This window comes from Esox lucius, chromosome 20, assembly GCF_011004845.1.
Source record: "Esox lucius isolate fEsoLuc1 chromosome 20, fEsoLuc1.pri, whole genome shotgun sequence".
NCBI classification, from domain to species: Eukaryota; Metazoa; Chordata; class Actinopteri; order Esociformes; family Esocidae; genus Esox; species Esox lucius.
Window position 1 is genome coordinate 33,782,757 of NC_047588.1, and position 21,302 is coordinate 33,804,058.

General features: G+C 43.5%; 1 protein-coding gene across 2 annotated transcripts; it reads right to left on the reverse strand.

The window, feature by feature from the left end:
• Positions 1 to 461: 461 nt before the first annotated feature.
• Positions 462 to 18,329, reverse strand: pde11al (phosphodiesterase 11a, like). 2 transcript variants are annotated; one of them, XM_029115893.2, is made up of 20 exons: positions 17,340 to 18,329; positions 12,766 to 12,924; positions 10,169 to 10,258; positions 9,482 to 9,622; positions 8,970 to 9,034; positions 8,706 to 8,826; positions 8,499 to 8,574; positions 8,258 to 8,325; positions 8,050 to 8,142; positions 6,115 to 6,165; positions 5,710 to 5,856; positions 5,443 to 5,550; positions 4,273 to 4,382; positions 3,916 to 4,006; positions 3,397 to 3,497; positions 2,705 to 2,782; positions 2,521 to 2,584; positions 1,436 to 1,510; positions 1,200 to 1,283; positions 462 to 1,000 (listed from the first exon to the last, which is right to left on the reverse strand). In XM_029115893.2, the coding sequence occupies exons 1-20, from the start codon at positions 18,117 to 18,119 to the stop codon at positions 584 to 586; spliced, it is 2,919 nt and encodes a 972-aa protein (XP_028971726.1). In that variant the 5' UTR covers positions 18,120 to 18,329; the 3' UTR covers positions 462 to 583. The 2 variants fall into 2 exon arrangements, with proteins under 2 accessions (XP_028971726.1, XP_028971727.1); XM_029115894.1 differs by lacking the exons at positions 12,766 to 12,924; positions 17,340 to 18,329 and adding an exon at positions 11,491 to 11,541.
• Between the last annotated feature and the right edge of the window lie 2,973 nt (positions 18,330 to 21,302).

Here is a 21,302-nt window from a genome sequence, read left to right on the forward strand (position 1 = left end):
TGTTATGGAGCCATTCTATCTCTTACAAATGAGAGTTTACATGTGATTTTCACCTTGTTACATCAGTCCCAAAACCAGGACCTGCAACAATTCCAGTGGGATACAATCACGTATGCCCCTCCACCTACACATGGGAATATTTGGGACCAGCTTTGGGACCTCAGTTAAAACCCCATTGACATTGTTTCCTTGTGATGTTACAGTCTTCATGTCCAACAATGGAAATAGTACACCCCACCCCACCGGTCCCTCTGTCCCCCCCGTCTCTGCTTCCCCCTCATGCCTCTCCTCCCTCCCTCCCTCTCCTCTTTCTCTCCATCCTTCCACCCCCTGTCTCTTCAGATGTCAGCTCTCCTCCCTCTCCTCCCTCCCTCCCTCCCTCCCTCCCTCCCTCCCTCCCTCCCTCCCTCCCTCCCTCCCTCCCTCCCTCTCCTCCTTCTCTCCATCCTTCCACCCCCTTCACTCTTCAGATGTCAGCCCTCTCCTCCTTCTCTCCATCCTTCCACCCCCTGTCTCTTCAGATGTCAGCTCTCCTCCCTCTCCTCTCTCCCTCCTTCTCTCTCTCCTTTCACCCCCTCTCTCTTCAGATGTCAGCCCTCTTCCCCGGTGACAGCTGACCAGAACCTAAACACCCATCTGATGATGGCTGACCACCAGACTCTGTGTTAAGAGCTGAATTCAACACAAACTCTGGAGGCCTGCTGGACTCTATATTAAGAACTGACTTCTGATCAGATTCGGAATACAACTCAATCTCTGGACGGCTGCCGGACTCCGTAACAACAACTGACTTCTGTAGAGATCCTGAGTCTGACCCAAATCGAGGAGACGTGTTCTGACTGGAATCTGGGTTCTGCCTGGTTCCTCGGTCGGGTCTTGACTCTGTCTCGGCAGCCCTGTGTGTGTGCTGATAGGACGAGCCAAGCTCCTTCCACTTCATCCGATTGGCTTCGATCCCATCAACCATGGGCTGTAGCTTCACATTCAGCTTCACCAGAGTCTGGGGGGGGGACCATGAAGGACACAGAGATGCTCATCAATAGACATTTCAAAATGGGTAAAAAAATTAATAAATTTCAATGTACATTTCTTTGCTCTGGTTAAAACTGATAATTGCTTTTGTTGTGTTGGATTTCATCTTTCACTTGGCGTGTCAGTGACAGACAGAATAGGTGTCTTGAGATGGGTCAGACCCACACCTGATAGAGGGGCTGACAGATGCCATCAATCCACTCGAGTTGCAGGGCGGGCAGCTCGTCTTTACGATTACGGTCAAAGATGGCCTGGAAAGAGAGAGTATGAGAGGGCATTAATATCAAAGTCGATGATCTGACAATGAAGGGAGGTGTAGTTCTAAGGACAGTGTGGTTTAAAGGGAGGTGTGGTTTAAAGGGAGGTGTAAATTAAAGAGAGGTGTTACAGAATTGCTGCTTACTGCTGGAGTCAACTTCAGCTCAGACCTCTCCCTGTCACCTTGCTCGAAAAACTCACTCGTCACTAATTCCGCAACCTGCAGGGAGACATCAAGGTTAAGTCAATAAGGACTTAGCCTCTTAAACCAGGCCTGACTAGCCACTAGGCCTGTGGAATACATATAGGATTTTAGTTGTAAAGGGGTGGGAAAAAAAGGTTTTTCAGTAATATCTCAAAACATGTTAACCCAATCAAATTAATTGCTTGGGAGGGGCATATACAGGTGCTCATTAACATAATGCCTTCTATGCAACAGTACCAAACTAAGTGAAGATGGCAGCAAAACCGCCAAATAAAACACCATCAAAATCTGTGTATGCATGTTGCATTTGTGGTGAACCACATCAGTCTTTGAGAAGCAAACATAAACTTTTCCTAGATAAATCGTCGTTATTGCGACCGGATGACACGCCCGCTTTAGAAGATGTAATATAACTGATAACGCTGAATGGTGGGTTTTCGAAAGCGGTGTGTGGCTTCTGTCGCAGTCTTCTGCTAAAATATAAAACAAGTGTAGACGAGGTAGAAACAATTAGTGGTATCGTGAAGGAAAAGGTTAATTCCAAACTCTGAGCGAAAAGAGGCGGCGCGGCAGTCTCAACCCCCAGATGTACCAAAAGATTTTCACCTGACCAACGCCTGTAGGAAGGCACGCCAAAATGTATTTTCTTCTCAGAACTGCAGTTAAGTAGAGAAGTTGCAACGGCCTTATAGACTTGATGTTATGAATAGACCACGGTTCTTCCAAAACATAATTAAATTTGTCCTCCATCTTTATTTCTTTTCTGATATGTTGTAAGCTAGGTAGGAAGTAACATTTTTCAGGAAATGTGTTCCAGTCAAAGGGGTAGAGAAACCACGCTAAGCCTGCATTCAACAAGCCTGTGATTGGAATGTTTTTTTTTTAATCTAACATCTAATAGAAATCCATTTTTTCGAGTGGCCGCGCACGACTAATGAGGACTCAATGCGCCATGGTCAAATGTACACTTTAAAGGAACTGTGGTGACATTTGTGTCCCAGGCAGAAGTTTCCTGTTTCTTTCACCTGTTTGGAGATTTCCCACGGCCGGGTCACTGCACCTAAGTCACACGCAGTCATCAACATAGACCTGGTGAAGGGGTCAGAGGTTGTTTAGAACCAGAACCAGACTCTAGGTACTAGAGTTGTTCTTCATTTATGTAGGTAAGGATATTGTTAAGAGCTGAGTCAACAAGAAACACAGAGTGACCTGAGTTGCTCTCTGTGAGCCTCGTCTGTCCAGCTGAACTCTCCAGACAAAACACAGTCAAAGAATTTGCTCCTCCGTCTGTTCAGAAGCCGAGAGAGATTGATTCACAAAGGAGTTAAAGACATAGCAATGGAATCGATTCAAAGATGTAAACATCATGTAGCTTGCTTCCCAATATAATCGCCTACCATTTAGCCATCCACGGAGGGCCTAGTGTCTGATTGGTTTTTGTTCCTTCCTTTCAACTGGTGTCCAATCAAGACCCAGATTCCCAGGTAAGTGGAGCTCCTAACTAATTAGTGACCTTAATGAACCAACCAATTACAAATTAGGAGCAAAAACCAGCAGACTCTCAGCCCACCGTGGAACAGGTTTGACACCTCTGAGCTCAGCCGTTCTGCCTTTTATCAAGCTTTCGCTCAACCAGGAAGTAGGACGGAACGTCCTTTGTAGAGAGCAGTCCTCAAGCTGCATAGCACAAGTGGACTTACAGCGCCTGACCCACTACAGTCCCTAGAGCACGACCTGACACAAGGCAAAACTGTCTGTCTACATCTGTCCGTCTACAAGGCAAACCTGCCTGTACATTTGCACAAGCTGATTCGCACATGCCCACAAGCGTCTGGTAATTTTAGCATTCTGAGAAAATCTGGATATGTATCCAATTAAAATGAAGCCAAATGAAAGCCTACTGGAAGTGCAGGGTGAGGTCAGTGGAGAGGATGGCTTGTTTCAGTAACTGCATCATGTTGCTGTACTCTTCAGAACACAGGTTGGCAAAGATATTATGACCCTGTTGAAGACATGGGAGAAATACATTTAAAGCTAAGAAATGGGTGTTTAACAACAACATAGTGTAATAAACAGGTGTTTATATAAGATAATAAGATAAACCAGGATAGAGCAATAACACGGTTGTTTTTATAACAGGATTGATTAATATGTGCGTGTTTAATAAAAGGATTGCATAATAAACAGGGGTTTAATAACAGGATCGGGTCATAGATGGGGGTTTCATAACAGGATTGGGTCATAGATGGGGGTTTCATAACAGGATTGGGTCATAGATGGGGGTTTCATAACAGGATTGGGTCATAGATGGGGGTTTCATAACAGGATCAGGTCATAGATGGGGGTTTCATAACAGGATCGGGTCATAGATGGGTGTTTAATAGATCTAGGCTGAAACGAGTGATGGCAGCCGGGGTCACCTCACTCTGGAGTATCATGACAGCGTGGTTGAAGTGATGGTGTTCCAAGGTGGCTGATGTCCCGTAGAGCAGAGCCAGAGCAGAACCAGTCCTGTAGAGGGGGCCCCGGGAGAGACATTCAGTTGCTTTGACAACAGTCAGTTGATCCAACAAAAGACAGACGTAAGTACCATCAGATACAACACGACAACTACACTGTCCAGTGGCAGCGAATTTACAGCTTTTGTCAGCATGCAAAATACACCAAATCAATCCTTGCTAAGCGACAGACTGACAGACGGGCAGAACTGACTGATTGTCTGATGGACATCGGTTTCCCCGGGTTTTCGTCGGTTGGGCTCCACAGGGGTGACTCACTTGGCCTGGAAGGCATTGTTGGTGCCGCGGTGGTCCAGGTCGTGGCAGAGGCAGCCCACCATCAGTGCCAAGGTCTCTGCATCCGACAGAACGTCCTGGAAACCTGCAGTCTGGCGACAGGAGAGATGTTCGGAGGTACTGTGAGCCACTCAAATGGCACCCAGGCCCCTACATGTCCTGATCAATAGTAGCACCCTACACAGGGCATTGGGTGTGATTTACTTCCTTTCCTATTCAACGCTGTGCTTAGTAGAGGAATGTTTTGAGAAACTTTATGAAGTGAAAATGTTCTTTTCTTTGGGCGTACTCACGGTGATCATGATGAACATCGTAAACGATATGAAGTGAGAACGTTCCCTGCCTTGCGCGTACTCACAGTGATCTTGACGAACGCGCCAACGCACAATTTGAAGTGAACATTGTATTTTCCCTGGGCGTACTCACGGAGATCATGATGACCATGAGAAGTGATAATGTGGTGAAAATGTTCTTTTCTTTGGGCGTACTCACGGAGATCATGATGACCATGAGAAGCGATAATGTGGTGAAAATGTTCTTTTCTTTGGGCGTATTCACGGAGATCATGACGACCATGAGAAGCGATAATGTGGTGAAAATGTTCTTTTCTTTGGGCGTACTCACGGCGATCATGACGACCATGAGAAGCGATAATGTGGTGAAAATGTTCTTTTCTTTGGGCGTACTCACGGAGATCATGATGACCATGAGAAGCGATAATGTGGTGAAAATGTTCTTTTCTTTGGGCGTACTCACGGCGATCATGACGACCATGAGAAGCGATAATGTGGTGAAAATGTTCTTTTCTTTGGGCGTACTCACGGCGATCATGACGACCATGAGAAGCGATAATGTGGTGAAAATGTTCTTTTCTTTGGGCGTACTCACAGAGATCATGACGACCATGAGAAGCGATAATGTGGTGAAAATGTTATTTTCTTTGGGCGTACTCACGGCGATCATGACGACCATGAGAAGCGATAATGTGGTGAAAATGTTCTTTTCTTTGGGCGTACTCACGGCGATCATGACGACCATGAGAAGCGATAATGTGGTGAAAATGTTCTTTTCTTTGGGCGTACTCACAGAGATCATGACGACCATGAGAAGCGATAATGTGGTGAAAATGTTCTTTTCTTTGGGCGTACTCACGGTGATCATGACGAACATACACTGGCACACGTTGAATGCGTGCCTCCAGTTATGGTAGGCCACGGTGCGATAGTTCTTCCTCACGGTCAGCAGCCAGCGACACAGGACCTGAGGAGTCAACACCAATGTTCTCCCGTCTCACACAATGTATGCCACCAGTGAAATACGTAACGCATTTAGATATATTGAAGGAAAGGAGAGAAACTGGCTGGCGGAGTTTAGGAAACACGATGTCCTCCGTTGTCACTCGGTGTTGGCCTCACTCACGTCATAGTCAATCTTAAACTTCTGGACAGCACCAATTTCCAGAAACATCCTTAGGGAGGCGGTGATCATGGCATCATTGTCCAGCGAGAAGTCATTGAAGTGGAACTCATCAATGCCCAGTTCACTGGCCAAAGGAATCTTAGCAGCCTAACAGAGAAAAAAGCGAGGGATGAAATTGACCACGGTTATAGGGGAACTAAAGGTTACCCAGTCAAATCCCCAGGACCCAGCCCCCTCCTCCCTAAAAGACTGTAGGTCCGGTTGGAAGTGATGGGGTACATGGCTGCGGATAGCATGGGCCCCATTTCAGATTTTGTCTATATTTACTTAATGCAATTCTGTATGGAAGACCGGGCCAAAAGAACGCCACAACTAAAGCTTTTGCATTGTAGTTCTCAGACATACCTTGAGTCTGTCCACCTCTACCTTGGAGCATGTGGCATGATAGGACAGCATCTAACAGGAACAAAAACACAAAAGTTTACCTCATAGGCTCACCATAAATCTCTCATAAACCTCATCATTAACCCTGGACTCTATGTCCTCATGAACCTCTCTGGCCCCCTGCAGGTGGTTGTGGGATATACAGTTGATGAGATGGACTGAGTTCCAAATCAGGAATTCAGGCTGAGACTTCAGTTTTCAAAATAAAGTTTGCTTAAGTGGTGTTTACAAAACAAAGTAATCAGCGATTGGATTATCCCTAACTGATATTAAAGCCAATGGTGAATTTTCTAAATGGTGCTTCACTCACTGGTGCCCTGGCTCCAGTCCATTGTTTTTTTTGGGACCAGACAATAACTTATTGGTTTCTGGGACCAATAAAATGGTTCTCATGACCAAAGTCATCTGGGAGGTGTTTAGACTATGTCTCTTTTGGGTGCCAAAACGATTGTCCGTGGGAATGCCGTGACATTCAGCTGGAGCGAGGAGTTAGGGTAGGCTGGAGCAAGGAGTTAGGGTAGGCTGGAGCGAGGAGTTAGGGTAGGCAGGAGCAAGGAGTTAGGGTAGGCTGGAGCGAGGAGTTAGGGTAGGCAGGAGCAAGGAGTTAGGGTAGGCTGGAGCGAGGAGTTAGGGTAGGCTGGAGCGAGGAGTTAGGGTAGGCTGGAGCAAGGAGTTAGGGTAGGCTGGAGCGAGGAGTTAGGGTAGGCAGGCGAATTCCCTATATACTGCACAAATTACGACCCAATTATGAAAGCGGGTGACATTTGGAACGGAACCTGTTTACTTCTATGCCTTCCCTGTCAATACCTTTCAGGAACCAATGGCGAGTTCAATTTTTTAAGTCTCTCAGCTTGTCTCCACTGCCTTTCACTGGCTGTATGCTCTTCTAGCTGCATTATGAAACACTGCAGGTCATGTGGTTGAGTACGTCCTAATCCTGATGAGAGGCTATATTACAAGTATGTTTTTATTCCAGAAATGTTTTGCAGTATTCCAGCTTTTTGACAGCATCATCACTGAAATATTTATGTTGGGAGAGCAGAACTCTGCTGAATATAAATGCGAATGAACAGCTCTGGCAGTAGGGGATGGATGATACTGTAAAAATGCAGACATGAGTGTGTTGACGATAAGTCAACATGCATGTCCAGAGCCATACCTTTTATCATAATTAGGGCCCTTTGTTTTATTGGTCTCTTCTCTTCTGTAATGTACTGTGTGTGGCATTGCAGCATATAAGTCATGACATGTTAACACAGGAGGTAACGTGTTCACCATCCTCAGTCATGACATGTTAGCACAGGGGGTAATGTGTTCACCATCCTCAGTCATGACATGTTAGCACAGGGGGTAATGTGTTCACCATCCTCAGTCATGACATGTTAGCACAGGGGGTAACGTGTTCACCATCCTCAGTCATGACATGTTAGCAGAGGGGGTAATGTGTTATCCATCCTCAGTCATGACATGTTAGCACAGGGGGTAATGTGTTCACCATCCTCAGTCATGACATGTTAGCACAGGGGGTAATGTGTTCACCATCCTCAGTCATGACATGTTAGCACAGGGGGTAACGTGTTCACCATCCTCAGTCATGACATGTTAGCACAGGAGGTACTGTCTGGTTCACAATACTCAGTCATGACATGTTAGCACAGGAGGTAATGTGTTCACCATCCTCAGTCATGACATGTTAGCACAGGGGGTAATGTGTTCACCATCCTCAGTCATGACATGTTAGCACAGGAGGTACTGTCTGGTTCACAATACTCAGTCATGACATGTTAGCACAGGAGGTAATGTGTTCACCATCCTCAGTCATGACATGTTAGCACAGGAGGTAATGTCTGGTTCACAATACTCAGTCATGACGTGTTAGAATAAGATAATGCTCACATCCAAGGCTACTGACTGCTTGGCCCAGGTCTTCTTCACTTGGTTGTACATCATGGTGTTGTTGATCCCCAGTCCACAGAATATGACAAAAGCCTGTGTGCAAAAAAACAGAGAAGAACCATTATTTTAATTCCTATTAAGCAGGTTTACAATGAACATATACACTGTCATTAATACCTAGGATGTAGGATGCATCCTCAGGTCTCACCTCAAAAAGTCTTTGATCTGCATCATTGAATGTCCTTCTGTCCAGGCGGTTCAGAATCTGAGCAACCCCTTAGATAAGCAGAGATAATGTGTCTTTTCATTCATTTCCACAGGGACTGAGTAGAAAGCACAAATGCCCCCCCATTCCCTTCACAGTGCACTACCTTTAACAAGACCCCACTGGTCAAATGTGCTTGGCTACATAGGGTGCTGAGACGGGATTAGTCGTCTAGGGAACCCACCTATAATCTGATGAGTTCTATTCCAGATGGGGACACACAGAACCGATCTGATGTGGAACCCTGAGGCTTGATCTGGCTGGGAGGTAAACAGTGGAACGTTACGGTGTGGGTTCATGCGCGCTCGTGCGTGCGCTAATACTTGCGTGCGTAGGGTCAATCGCGCGCTTGCCGACGTGCGTGTGCTTTTGTGAGTGACTGGTATCACACCTCAGCGTCGAAGCGGGGGTCCTGACAGACGTCGCTGATGTTGACGGGCAGTCCTGTGGAGGCCACTAGCTCAGCAATGCTGTTATTGATCAGCCAATCGGAGCAGGACAGCTTCTCCATGCTGACTTGGTCAAAAGAAACACACAACGGAGAAAAGGCCCCTGAAGAAATGTCCAATACACTGTTTACAGTAGGACTTAATTCCTATCACTTGCTATGCGTATAAATGCCTACATATTCGGCCCCATCACCCAGAGACTTTACCCGATGTCTCGATCCATGTTGCAGAGAGGAGACATCAGCTCAAATGTCTTGGAGAACTTCACCACCTGCAGCAAAGAAACAACACAAGAGGTTTATTGAAGAGAAGGTGTGGAAGAGGAGACCACTGAGTACTGGAGAGGTACAGAGGGACCTACAGGGCCTACAGCCAAACTGCATGCTAATAATCTGTTCATGATTATCACTGTACTTTGTGTGATTTGATGTTCATTTGTTCATTTAATATATTTTTGTGCAGTTTTTATTCCTTTGTGTTTATTTCTTGCAGTATTTATGCTGTTCTGTGTGCTGTCAATGAAACGCTTTTGGCCAGGTTGAACTTGTTCTCAGTCGACTTACCAGGTTAAATCAAAGTTGAATAAGAATATGATCGAGGGAGAAAAGCCGCGAGAAGATGAGGAAAAGAGACAGAGAGAGAGATGAAGAGAGGAGAGGACGGATGAAGAGAAACGAGACGGAGAGATGAGGAGCAGTGAGTGTATGGGAGGTCTCACAGGTGAATGGATGTCCTCCAGCAGCAGCACGGAGCAGCGTTCACATTGAAGAAGGGTAAGGGCTCTCTGCATGATCTTCCTCACTATCTTCTCCAGGTCGGTCTGCTCCTCAAACAGGTCATTGACCACCTCCAGCAGAGCCTGTGCAAACAACCACAACCACACTGACCAGAGAAAGACGTCGTACAAACTAATCATGGGCCACTAAGGTCAGCTTGGGTTTGTTCTAAGCCAACGCAATTCCAACTGTTTTATTGTTTTAAATTGTATATTTAACATATACTGTACAGTGAACAACTCAATCTCCAAATTAAATGATTATATTGCTGACTCTGTAGCGACCGTATTACGGTTTGACCTAAGTTGACATTTTAACAACGCCTTGTTGTTGATCGCCTGTCAAAAGGCTAGTAAAGTACAAGCTTACTAGAAGAAAAGTACCCATTTTTCCCTAATGGGTCCAGGTCCAAACATAATCTGGTACCTGCAGAATTCTCACATCCTGACAACTTCGTTTCGTGAATTTGGCTGACAGTAAACCTTTTGCCCCTCAGGGTTTTTTTTTCATGTAAGCTCAATTAAATAAGACCTCTGAATAATGCCTTACATAATCAAAAGTATTATCCATATGAGTTTTGAAATCCAAATTCCCATGGCTTTTGGAATTGGCTATGTGGGCGCACTCACTCTGCTTCTCTCATACTCCTTCCGAGACTCTGAAAACAACTTGGCATTGGAGATCGATATTCCGCAGAATGGTAGATACATTTGCAACACCTGACAGGGAAAGACGCAGAGCAGAAAAGAAACATAAAGTTATTATAGTTCCAAGGCCATATGATCAACAGGAAAAACAACATCTATAATTCAGTATTTGGAGTCTAAACTCATCTCAAATAACCTCTTTTAAAACAGCCACCAAAACTGTCTGTACAATTTGACATAGACCTTTCTTAAAAGGAATACTTCAGGATTTTTACAATGAGGTCCTTTATACTGGAGTATTGTTGCATACTAATTTCTGATTGGCTAGATGGGTATTCTAGAATCAGAATTGAAACCTGATATACGGAACTGTGGATTGTCTCTAGGACAGATATTCAGGACACCTGATGATGAAGCAATGTAAAGCACTCCACACGCAGACTGAAGCTGTTTAGCAAAAACAAACTCAGCCAACAACCATTGTATCAACAGGTCCAAAAGGAAGAAATTAGTGAATGCATCAAGAAAACAGCCTACAACAAATGCATAGGCAGCCAGTCTGCAACGCCAGCATGGCCACGGAACATTTACAACTAATGAGCGTGTAACACCCAAATAAAACTGATGACTGGGTGGCTTCCCCGGAGACTGGAAACCAGACTTGCTTGAAAGATGAAAGTATGGATTTACCTGAATAAAGAATAAACAACATCAGCGTTTGACGCTAAAGTATGTACCTCCCTGGCTAAATGGGCATCTGGATACCATCTTATGTGCCTGTGTCTGTACCCAGTTTGCAAGAAATAAGATGGAGTTCTGCTCATAAATGCTTTCTAGTCTTAGAACAATGACTGGAACTCTGCCTAAAACAGCTAGCATGTTAGGATTTCCTAAAGGCTCACAGTCATTGTGCTGACGCTGGTGATAAGCACAGATTTATATAGCAAACAAATGTTATTCTAGAATTCATCCAAGAGTTCTTCTCACACTTTCTCTGCTGCAGGAAATAAAGGGCCTCAGACATGTAATTACAAATTTAAATACACATGTCCATGGCTGTTTCTCTGTGGTTGACAAGTTCTTCCCTTGAATGTCTGTTAACACACCTGGCTGCTGCTCTTTTCATGGAGTATGGAATTATTCAATAAAAGGAATCTAGTGTATAGTAGGTCTTCTGGATATGCTATACAACAAGCAGCCACTTGAATATGTAAGATTAAGTCCTCTTTCATTTGTTTTCTGTTTTATTACCTGTTGCTGTGTGGAGCCCTTTTTACAAAAACAGAAAACCTGTCTCAACTCACCTCTTTGGATGTGTCTTCACTGCCCAAAAAGAGTAGGCAAAAACCGATTTTCAAATGCATGCATCAAAACACCAGAACATATTTGACAAGGTTTTAACAAGGTTTTGTAAACAACTGCATGACATAAATATAGACATATGTCTGTATTAATCACTTTTTTATGTTCTAATGCTGAGGTATCCAACCCTCTACTCAGGGACCAGCTGTTCCATGTTTTCAAACCATTCCAGAGCTAGCTAACCTTATTTGGCTTGTCAGCTCATCAGCAAGCCATTCATTAGTGAATCAGATGTGCCTGTTCAAAGCTGCAACAAATTGTGGAACAAATGGGGATCCTTGAGGAGAGGTTTGAATACCTGTTCTAATGCTGAAGTGTTGAAAATAAACTGACTACTAATGGTATTGTTCAACTTCATTCTGCCACCTGGTGGTCATTAAGTAGGACTTCAAATGTACTCCCAAATTACACCATGTTACCTACATTCTCAAAGTAGTTTACTACTTCTGACATTAACAATTTCTGGTTATAAATAGAGCACCATGCGGGGAATGGAATACTATTTGGAATGGAATTCTCCCCAAAATCATGTCAACCGAAAGTGGAGAAGAGCACCAGTGTGAGAAAGAATCAAAATAGTGCACATATTTTGCCATATTTGTGTTGGGGTGATTTTATTTATTTTTTATATTCCAGTATGTGTGTTGATGCACCACTACAGCCCAGGTTCAAAAGCAGGCTCTGTCACAGACAGTGGTGAGACAGTGGAAGCTTCAATGGGCTAAGAAAGGCAGGGACTGGTGAAGTGCATTGTCTCGTGGTGCTCCAGCGACTCTCTCCGGCAGGTCGCCATGTACGCTAACTGAGGTCATTAGCAGTAGGAGTGTTCTCTACAAATGTTCCCGCTAACTTCCTGTTAGCATTGTGGGAGCTAGGCAGGTAGATTTTGGAAAGCGGCGTTTTGACACTCCCAAAACCCACTCCTAATGGAATGTCACGAAATTGGGTGAGAAAGATAACATAAGGCTAACGTAAAGATATTCTAGTATAAAAACTAGACCAGATGAACAAAAGTTTTGCTCTGAGAGCGAACGTTCTGTTCTGTCAATGTATGGAAAACTGTCAGTTTTAAGGATGATTCTATAGTTCCACGAAACCAGGCTCAATCAATCGGATCCAGTTCAAAGTACTGGTCAAAATATCCAAACATATTTCATACATAAAGGAATAGTTTGACCTGGATTCATACATGGGTTGAGGTGTCCTTGTGCACTGACCTTCTCATCATCCTCTGTGAAAGGTGTGCCGATGGGGTTCTTGTTGATGGCCTGCACCACACCGATGACTTCCCCGTCACTGTTACAGATGGTCATACAGAGAATGGACTGGGTCTTATAGCCGGTCAGCTTATCGATCTCATCACTGAACCGATGGTCCTGCAGGACGACAAATGGTGAAAAGGACTGTAAGCCTGGGCTTCCCAATCCAGGGGCCGTGACCCCACCCGGTGTCAGCTGATTTCTTATGATCAGTGATGTTCAGTGGTCTTTATACTGTATATATACTGCTGCTAGTGATGTCCAGTGGTCTATATACGGTATATATACTGCTGCTAGTGATGTCCAGTGGTCTATATACTGTATATATAATGCTGTTAGTGATGTCCAGTGGTCTATATACTGTATATATAATGCTGCTAGTGATGTCCAGTGGTCTATATACGGTATATATACTGCTGTTAGTGATGTCCAGTGGTCTATATACTGTATATATAATGCTGTTAGTGATGTCCAGTGGTCTATATACTGTATATATACTGCTGCTAGTGATGTCCAGTGGTCTATATACTGTGTATATACTGCTGCTAGTGATGTCCAGTGGTGTATATACTGTGTATATGCTGTATATATACTGCTGTTAGTGATGTTCAGTGGTGTTTATACTATATATATACTGCTGCTAGTGATGTCCAGTGGTCTATATACTGTATATATACTGCTGCTAGTGATGTCTAGTGGTCGGTATACTGTATATGCAGTGGGGAGAACAAGTATTTGATACACTGCTGATTTTGCAGGTTTTCCCACTTACAAAGCATGTAGAGGTGTGTAATTTTTATCATAGGTATACAGAATCAAAAACAAAAATCCAGAAAATCACATTGTATGATTTTTAAATAATTTATTTGCATTTTATTGCATGACATAAGTAGTTGATCACCTACCAACCAGTAAGAATTCCATCTCTCACAGAAATGTTAGTTTTTCTTTAAGAAGCCCTCCTGTTTATAATAGGTACTCTTCAACTGTGAGTGACGGAATCTAAAACAAAAATCCATAAAATCTCATTGTATGATTTTTAAGTAATTAATTTGCATTTTATTGCATGACATAAGTATTTGATACATCAGAAAAGCAGAACTTAATATTTGGTACAGAAACCTTTGTTTGCAATTACAGAGATCAAATGTTTCCTGTAGTTTGCCCACACCGCAGCAGGGATTTTGGCCCACTCCTCCATACAGACCTTCTCCAGATCCTTTAGGTTTTGGGGCTGTCACTGGGCAATACGGACTTTCAGCTCCCTCCAAAGATTTTCTAGTGGGTTCAGGTCTGGAGACTAGCTAGGCAACTCCAGGACCTTGAGATGCTTCTTACGGAGCCACTCCTTAGTTGCCCTGGCTATTTGTTTTGGGTCGTTGTCATGCTGGAAGACCCAGCCATGACCCATCTTCAATGCTCTTACTGAGGGAAGGAGGTTGTTGGCCAAGATCTCGTGATACATGGCCCCATCCATCCTCCCCTCAATACGGTGCAGTCGTCCTGTCCCCTTTGCAGAAAAGCATCCCCAAAGAATGATGTTTCCACCTCCATGCTTTACGGTTGGGATGGTGTTCTTGGGGATGTACTCGTCCTTCTTCTTCCTCCAAACACGGCGAGTGGAGTTCAGACCAAAAAACTATATTTTTGTCTCATCAGACCACATGACCTTCTCCCATTCCTCCTCTGGATCATCCAGATGGTCATTGGCAAACTTCAGACGGGCCTGGACATGCGCTGGCTTGAGCAGGGGGACCTTGCATGCGCTGCAGGATTTTGATCCATGACGGCGTAGTGTGTTACTAATGGTTTTCTTTGAGACTGCGGTCCCAGCTCTCTTCAGGTCATTGACCAGGTCCTGCCGTGTAGTTCTGGGCTGATCCCTCACCTTCCTCATGATCATTGATGCCACACGAGGTGAGATCTTGCATGGAGCCCCAGACCGAGGGAGATTGACCGTCATCTTGAACTACTTCCATTTTCAAAAAATTGCGCCAACAGTTGTTGCCTTCTCACCAAGCTGCTTGCCTATTGTCCTGTAGCCCATGCCAGCCTAGTGTAGGTCTACAATTTTATCCCTTATGTCCTTCCACAGCTCTCTGGTCTTGGCCATTGTGGAGAGGTTGGAGTCTGTTTGATTGAGTGTGTGGACAGGTGCAGTTAATACAGGTAATGAGTGGAGAACAGGAGGACTTCTTAAAGAAAAACTAACATTTCTGTGAGAGACAGAATTCTTACTGGTTGGTAGGTGATCAACTACTTATGTCATGCAATAAAATGCAAATAAATTATTTCAAAATCATACAATGTGATTTTCTGGATTTTTGTTTTAGATTCTGTATTCCTATGATATAAATTACACACCTCTACATGCTTTGTATGTAGGAAAACCTGCAATATCGGCAGTGTATCAAATACTTGTTCTATATACTGTATAGATACTGCTGCTAGTGATGTCCAGTGGTCTATATACTGTATATATACTGCTGTTTGTGATGTCCAGTGGTCTATATACTGTATATATTCTCCTGCTAGTGATATCCAGTGGTCTATATAATGTATATATACTGCTGCTAGTGATGTCCAGTGGTCTATTTACTGTATATATACTGCTGCTAGTGATGTCCAGTGGTGTATATACTGTGTATATACTGTATATATACTGCTGCTAGTGATGTCCAGTGGTCTATATACTGTATATATACTGCTACTAGTGATGTCCAGTGGTCTATATACTGTATATATACTGCTGCTAGTGATGTCCAGTGGTCTATATACTGTATATATACTGCTGCTAGTTATGTCCAGTGGTCTATATACTGTACTGTATACAGTCCATCAAAACACATTTACATGTAATATCTATCGGTCTGTATTTATGGAGGCTGCTCTCCTCCAGATAGCATGTAGACTACTTCCTGACAGTAGCCAACATCCCACCAGGAGCCTAGTTCCTGACAGTGTCAGGAATGCATGCGCACTCATTGCAGTAATAGATAGAAATAGCTAGATCTCACTGGGTCGGACCAGCATCAACATGTTGCCTTTGCCTTGTGAGGCGCCCATGGCCATGATATAATGATTTACAGTCCTGAGCAACTGGTGGACGGGAGAGGGATGGAGCTTGTGGGCAACTGAGTGGCCATTGCTTTCATATTCCGGTCTCTGGAGGAAACTGCGGTGGATGGTCAGGCAGTTATTTTGACATTATTGTAATAATTACCTAGAATATTTTTGGTCCGCTAGGTTTTGTTTAGTTGTCATGGCGATGATGTGAGGATGTAAAAAGGGAGTAAAAGAAGTAAAAGTGCCTGGAAGAATCTTCCCGGGGTTATACAAATGTCTGAAAAGGGTCTGTAAGGAATTCCTGTGTGAAGGTCAGACCCTGATAATATTGTATAGAATGGTTCTGTGCTAAAAGCATTAGAATATTGTGTCTTCATCTATCTATATTCCCCAGCACACTCTGAAATGATGTTTCCCTTCAACAAAAAAACCTCATGCCATACTTTGAGTGTACTGGATAAATTATTTTCTATAAAAATATATTGACAAAATTGTTTGGCCCTGTAGTATGTCAGTTTAACAATAATACGTTTACAACATATTTAATGATTATTTAATATTAATTTAATATTTTTAAGAGGTGATATTTAACATTAAACAAAATGTTCCTTCCTTTTTTTGTCAGAGAATTTATTAAATGCATCTGTTACCACTTGGCAAATCTGTGTGATAGTGCTAAGGCAATTTGGATAGAGGTCCATATTATTTGTAGTAATTGATTTAATAATTGATTTATTTGCCAGGTTTATTTTGTTTATTTTAGCAGCTAGCAAGTATGTTTGTTGTCTGGAAAAGGGAGCAACACTGCGATTAAAATTTATATAATAACACGGTTATCACATAACAGCACGGTCATCATACAATAACATGGTTATCATATAATAACATAATTTATGGGATAAAATACAAGAACATAAATGGTTAAAATATAGCCACATGTAGTCGAAAAATGCACGAACCTCCCCTTTAAATAGGCTTATAAATTACATATAACAAATACTGGATTACTGGAAAATACTGGATAATTATTCAAACTGAAATATTTATAAAGGGACTTCAGGAACTTATACACCTGTTAGCTGAAGCCTCCCCTCTAGAAACCTGTTGCTACATTGAACCATCCCTCCAAGAACTCCTTCACTAACCGAAGGTTCAAATATGAACCACTGACTATGAATGTTTCTTGAGAAACTGCATGGGTTGCGCACGGATCTCCAGGGTTCCTCGAGTCACCACTAATTCTGAGAGGTAAAGAGAAGGAAACGAGAGGGAATAGAGGATTGAAATCCCTTTATGTTTTCGTGGGTATTTTGTTGCCTTGTCTCAATAATCAAGAGCCCTAGTAAAACAAAAATATGAATGTCTGTTCACTCAGCACATCTGTGCATTTGGCATTCGCCCTGGATAACATGCTTGTTGACTAACATGTAATGTTTTGGCAAATCTAGTAAAAAGTTAACGTTTACCTCATATGCGTTGGGTATGTTTACAGTCTCCCCATGCTCTGCCACGTATCCTATGATGCCCTTTCCCCAAGGCACCTGCACTTCGTTAGAGTTCAAAGTGCTCGAGGAGGGCCGCACTGTAGTGCCTGAGTGCACGTCGAAGAACTTGGACACTAGCGTTTTTTTGTGAGAGGGTCCCTCAACTAGGAATAGTGAGCACCTGTCTGCGTCCACCAAGATGCACACATTGATTAATATCTTATAACTCAGGTTTGTCATGTCCAGGTCATTTGAGACATCTTTCACCAACTCAAGGAAGAACTCTCTTTCGTTGGTTTCCTTCAGTCTGTATTTATAGTCGATAGCACTGGACGCATACTGAGGCACATTGACCCTGGATTCGAGAAGGGCGCTGAGAATGTGAGCTGTGGTTGGAGGCAAGGAACTGGCTTTGCGCAGCAGTGCGCGTCGTCTCATGCTGGACTGGGAATCATCGTGTTCCCTGTGACTAGCGTGCTCGTCGTAGGTTCTATGCGTCGTCGTGGCTTTTGAACGTGCGAAGTTCCGTCGGAGCTCCATGTGAGATGAGCGCCGCCGCAGACCGTCAGGGTTGGTCGACCAAAGGGGGTCCCTGGGCAAGCCACCCCGCTTCTCGTCGGTAAGGGAGACTTTGGACGGCCGGTGCTCTTTCAACCACCGGCTCACCATTTCGCTTTTTCCTTTACGCACGACGTACTCCTCAAAGAGATCAGGGTGGCAGTCCAAAAATGCTTCCACATCGGAGAAGTCAAAAGTAGTCATCGGGAAAACAGAAAACACCCTAAGAAGAAGAGCAGAATAATATCGGGATAGCTTGATACTAAACCAAGTTTAGTAACCCTGGTGCTCCAGAGCGACTCTTCGGGTTCTGTGTGGAAAGACGGATAGAAAACCACTTCAGCAGTTCATTAACTTGCTGCCCATTTAAGTCAATCCACCGTCGTCGTTCTCTCAGTAAAACGCTGCGAGCAGAGAATGTCCGCGAGGGTATTAAATAAATTATTAATGAATCCTGTTTTTCTTCTTGAGACTAAATTGATGACACCGACTGTAGCAAAAAGAAGGGCTAGCTGTCAGCCAAGAGAGTCTGTACAGTAGCTAAGGCCCTGGGGATTGTGGAGCTGTCCTACAAATACAGCTTTAGAAAACAGCAGAGCTGTCTGCTAGCCTGAATATTTCCCTCGAAAAAGTGACTCCAGTAGTATTGGTGTGCAGCTCACTATTATAGTCTCCCTACACACCAGGGAGTCGCTCCCCCTCGTTGCAGGCTCCAATTTAAAAAGAATGAGAATTTTAAATTACATTTCCTTTGAATAGTTATGGCCAAATATATTATTTGTGTGTGTGTGTGTGTGTGTGTGTGTGTGTGTGTGTGTGTGTGCAACAGAGAGAGGGAAAAGAGAAAACTAGAAAGAGAAAATGAGGAGAGATATAGAAAATTTACTAACACCCAAATTCTCTTTTGCAGGCAGACTTGTCACCAGCCAAGCCAGGAAATCAAATCAAATGTAACAGCAGGTTTCTGGGAATAGTGAAATGTTTACTTTAAACCCTTTTCCCTAAAAACTTGAATGCAAGTAAAATAAAATGAAAGATTGGAGACAAGGAATATATAAATAGTGATACAGAAAACAAGAAAAATAAATACATGTACATGATTTAAATAACAGTAGCATGACTTCAAGGAGTATCAGTATAGTCTGCCGTTGCTCTTATAAACTGGTTATTGACACAATTAGAGCAGTAAAAAGTGATGTGATGTAATACCTCTGGAATATGGTCTCAGAATAACACGGCCATCAGCAAATCAGCATTCAACATTCAATCTGCTTCGATTGCGGAATGCTGATTGGCTGATAGCCGTGTAATATGTAAGCAATGTTCTTAGGCACAATGCATCGCAGAGTGCCTGGTCACAGCTATATAGGCAATATACCACGAATACCCAAGACCCGTTATTATTATTATAACCTGTTTACCAATGCATATGTATATCCCAGGAATGACATCACTTTTTAACGCTCTAATTGCTTTGGTAACTGGTTTGTGGTAAACAACGCATTGTGTCTAAGAATGGCTCATAGCTGTGGTATATTGGTCATGCACCGCACCCCCTTCTTTATTGATTAACTTTATGGCTTGGGTGGCTGTGGTCATTAACTATTGTTTGAACGTTCCTCTGACACGCCTGCTGCTGAGATCCAGTATCATCCGCAATCAGGCCCAGCATCTCCCAGTCATCAGCAGGCCTGAAGATGGTGTTGGAGTTATGTGCAACGAAGGAATCGTGGGTGAACCAGGAGTATTGAAGGGGACTTAGCACACACCCCTGAACACACCTTGAGAGGCCAATTACAGTTTCGCTGTGTAAGCCAGATCAATAGACCTCCCCCGGTCTATGGAACACTGACTTCTAAGTTCACACAGCACAATTAACGGTTTTACAGTGTGATTTACTGTCTTTGGACATTCTTATTGGCCTGAATTACAACGACACTAAGTTACTTCCTTCAAGTACCAGACGTTGACATATTCAGCAGCAACAGCAGAGTGGTGAGAGGATGTATGGTTACTATGGTGATGAAGCCCAAGGACAGAATCTTGCTCTGTCTTATTTTATCTTTCAACAACAACAAAAAAAATCTTTGAAAAATATTAACTGTATGAATAGAGCTAGAGTCAAGGTGAGACGGTTGTCTTTGCTTCCCTGGACGTACTGTTGAGGCAGGGCTGTGTGCATGGTTTTCCATTTCATTTTTGTGCACTTTATTTTAACAGATAAATCAGAACGGCATGCAATAAACATCACAGTTGAAACAAAGCCCTAATGGCGAAGAGAAGCACCAGCACAGTTAAACATTACATTAGAAAACGATACATACACAATATCTAAGCTGTTTCACTAATTTGCTCTCATTAAATCTGCCATATGACTTACCTCTACCCACAGAGAGTGCATGTGTGTTTATGCAATGCACATTGTGCTACCTGGGAGACCACTGGCTTTGTGCCTTTAAAGACCCCTAATAAACAGGACTGTCAGAAAGCTGCTTTCACACAACTACAGTGCTCCTTAAAACACTGTTGTATGTCTACACATTGCCATGTCTGTTTCTGCCTTTTTTCTCTCCTTTCCACATTTCCTATGTCTCTTTCACACAGACACAGACACCCACACACACACACTTTCCAATCCCCCAGTTTGCCCCAAGTTCTCAGTTTATGGCACGGGCAAAAGGAAAAAAACGTACAGAGGGGGCAGAGTATTTTCTGTGGTTGTAGCTCATGTTGTGACACATGCCAACCCTCTCCCAGGCTGGAATACCTCATAATCAAGAGTAAACCCAGTTCTGTTCTGCAGGACTTGGAGTCAGTCATCATTCCTTCTGTTGTGTATATCCCTCAGGAAGCACCGGTGGTATGGGGTGTTCAGTGTTGGTTTGAGTAATCGGAAACCAGGCTACAGAACTGGCTTTACCAGGCAGGTGGGGAAATGTTTTTGGAGACTTCCTGGGGAGAACCTCAAGTGACATCACTGACTCGGTTACTGGGTTTCGTTGAGAAATGTATTGAGTATGTGGCCCCTACAGGGACTATGAAAATATAATCCAAATTAGAAACACTGGCATAATGACAACATTCATGCAAAATGCTAACATTGCAAATAACAACCCATGAGGAGACAGAAAGTATGGCTGAGTACAAACCGGTCTGCTACGAGCAATTAAAGAGACACAAAGTACATTAGAAACACAACGCAGTAAGTCCCGCATGGAAAGGATGTGGCAGGAATTAAAAAGGCATACAAGCTGTCAATGCTTCATGCCAAAAAAGATTCCTTAAACTACAGACACGTTGGTTTAGAAGAAAACCATAAAGCTTCTGCCAAGAGTCTCCGGCTGCTGAGTTGGGCTACTGTTGTCTGGGGAATGTGAGCAGGACTGT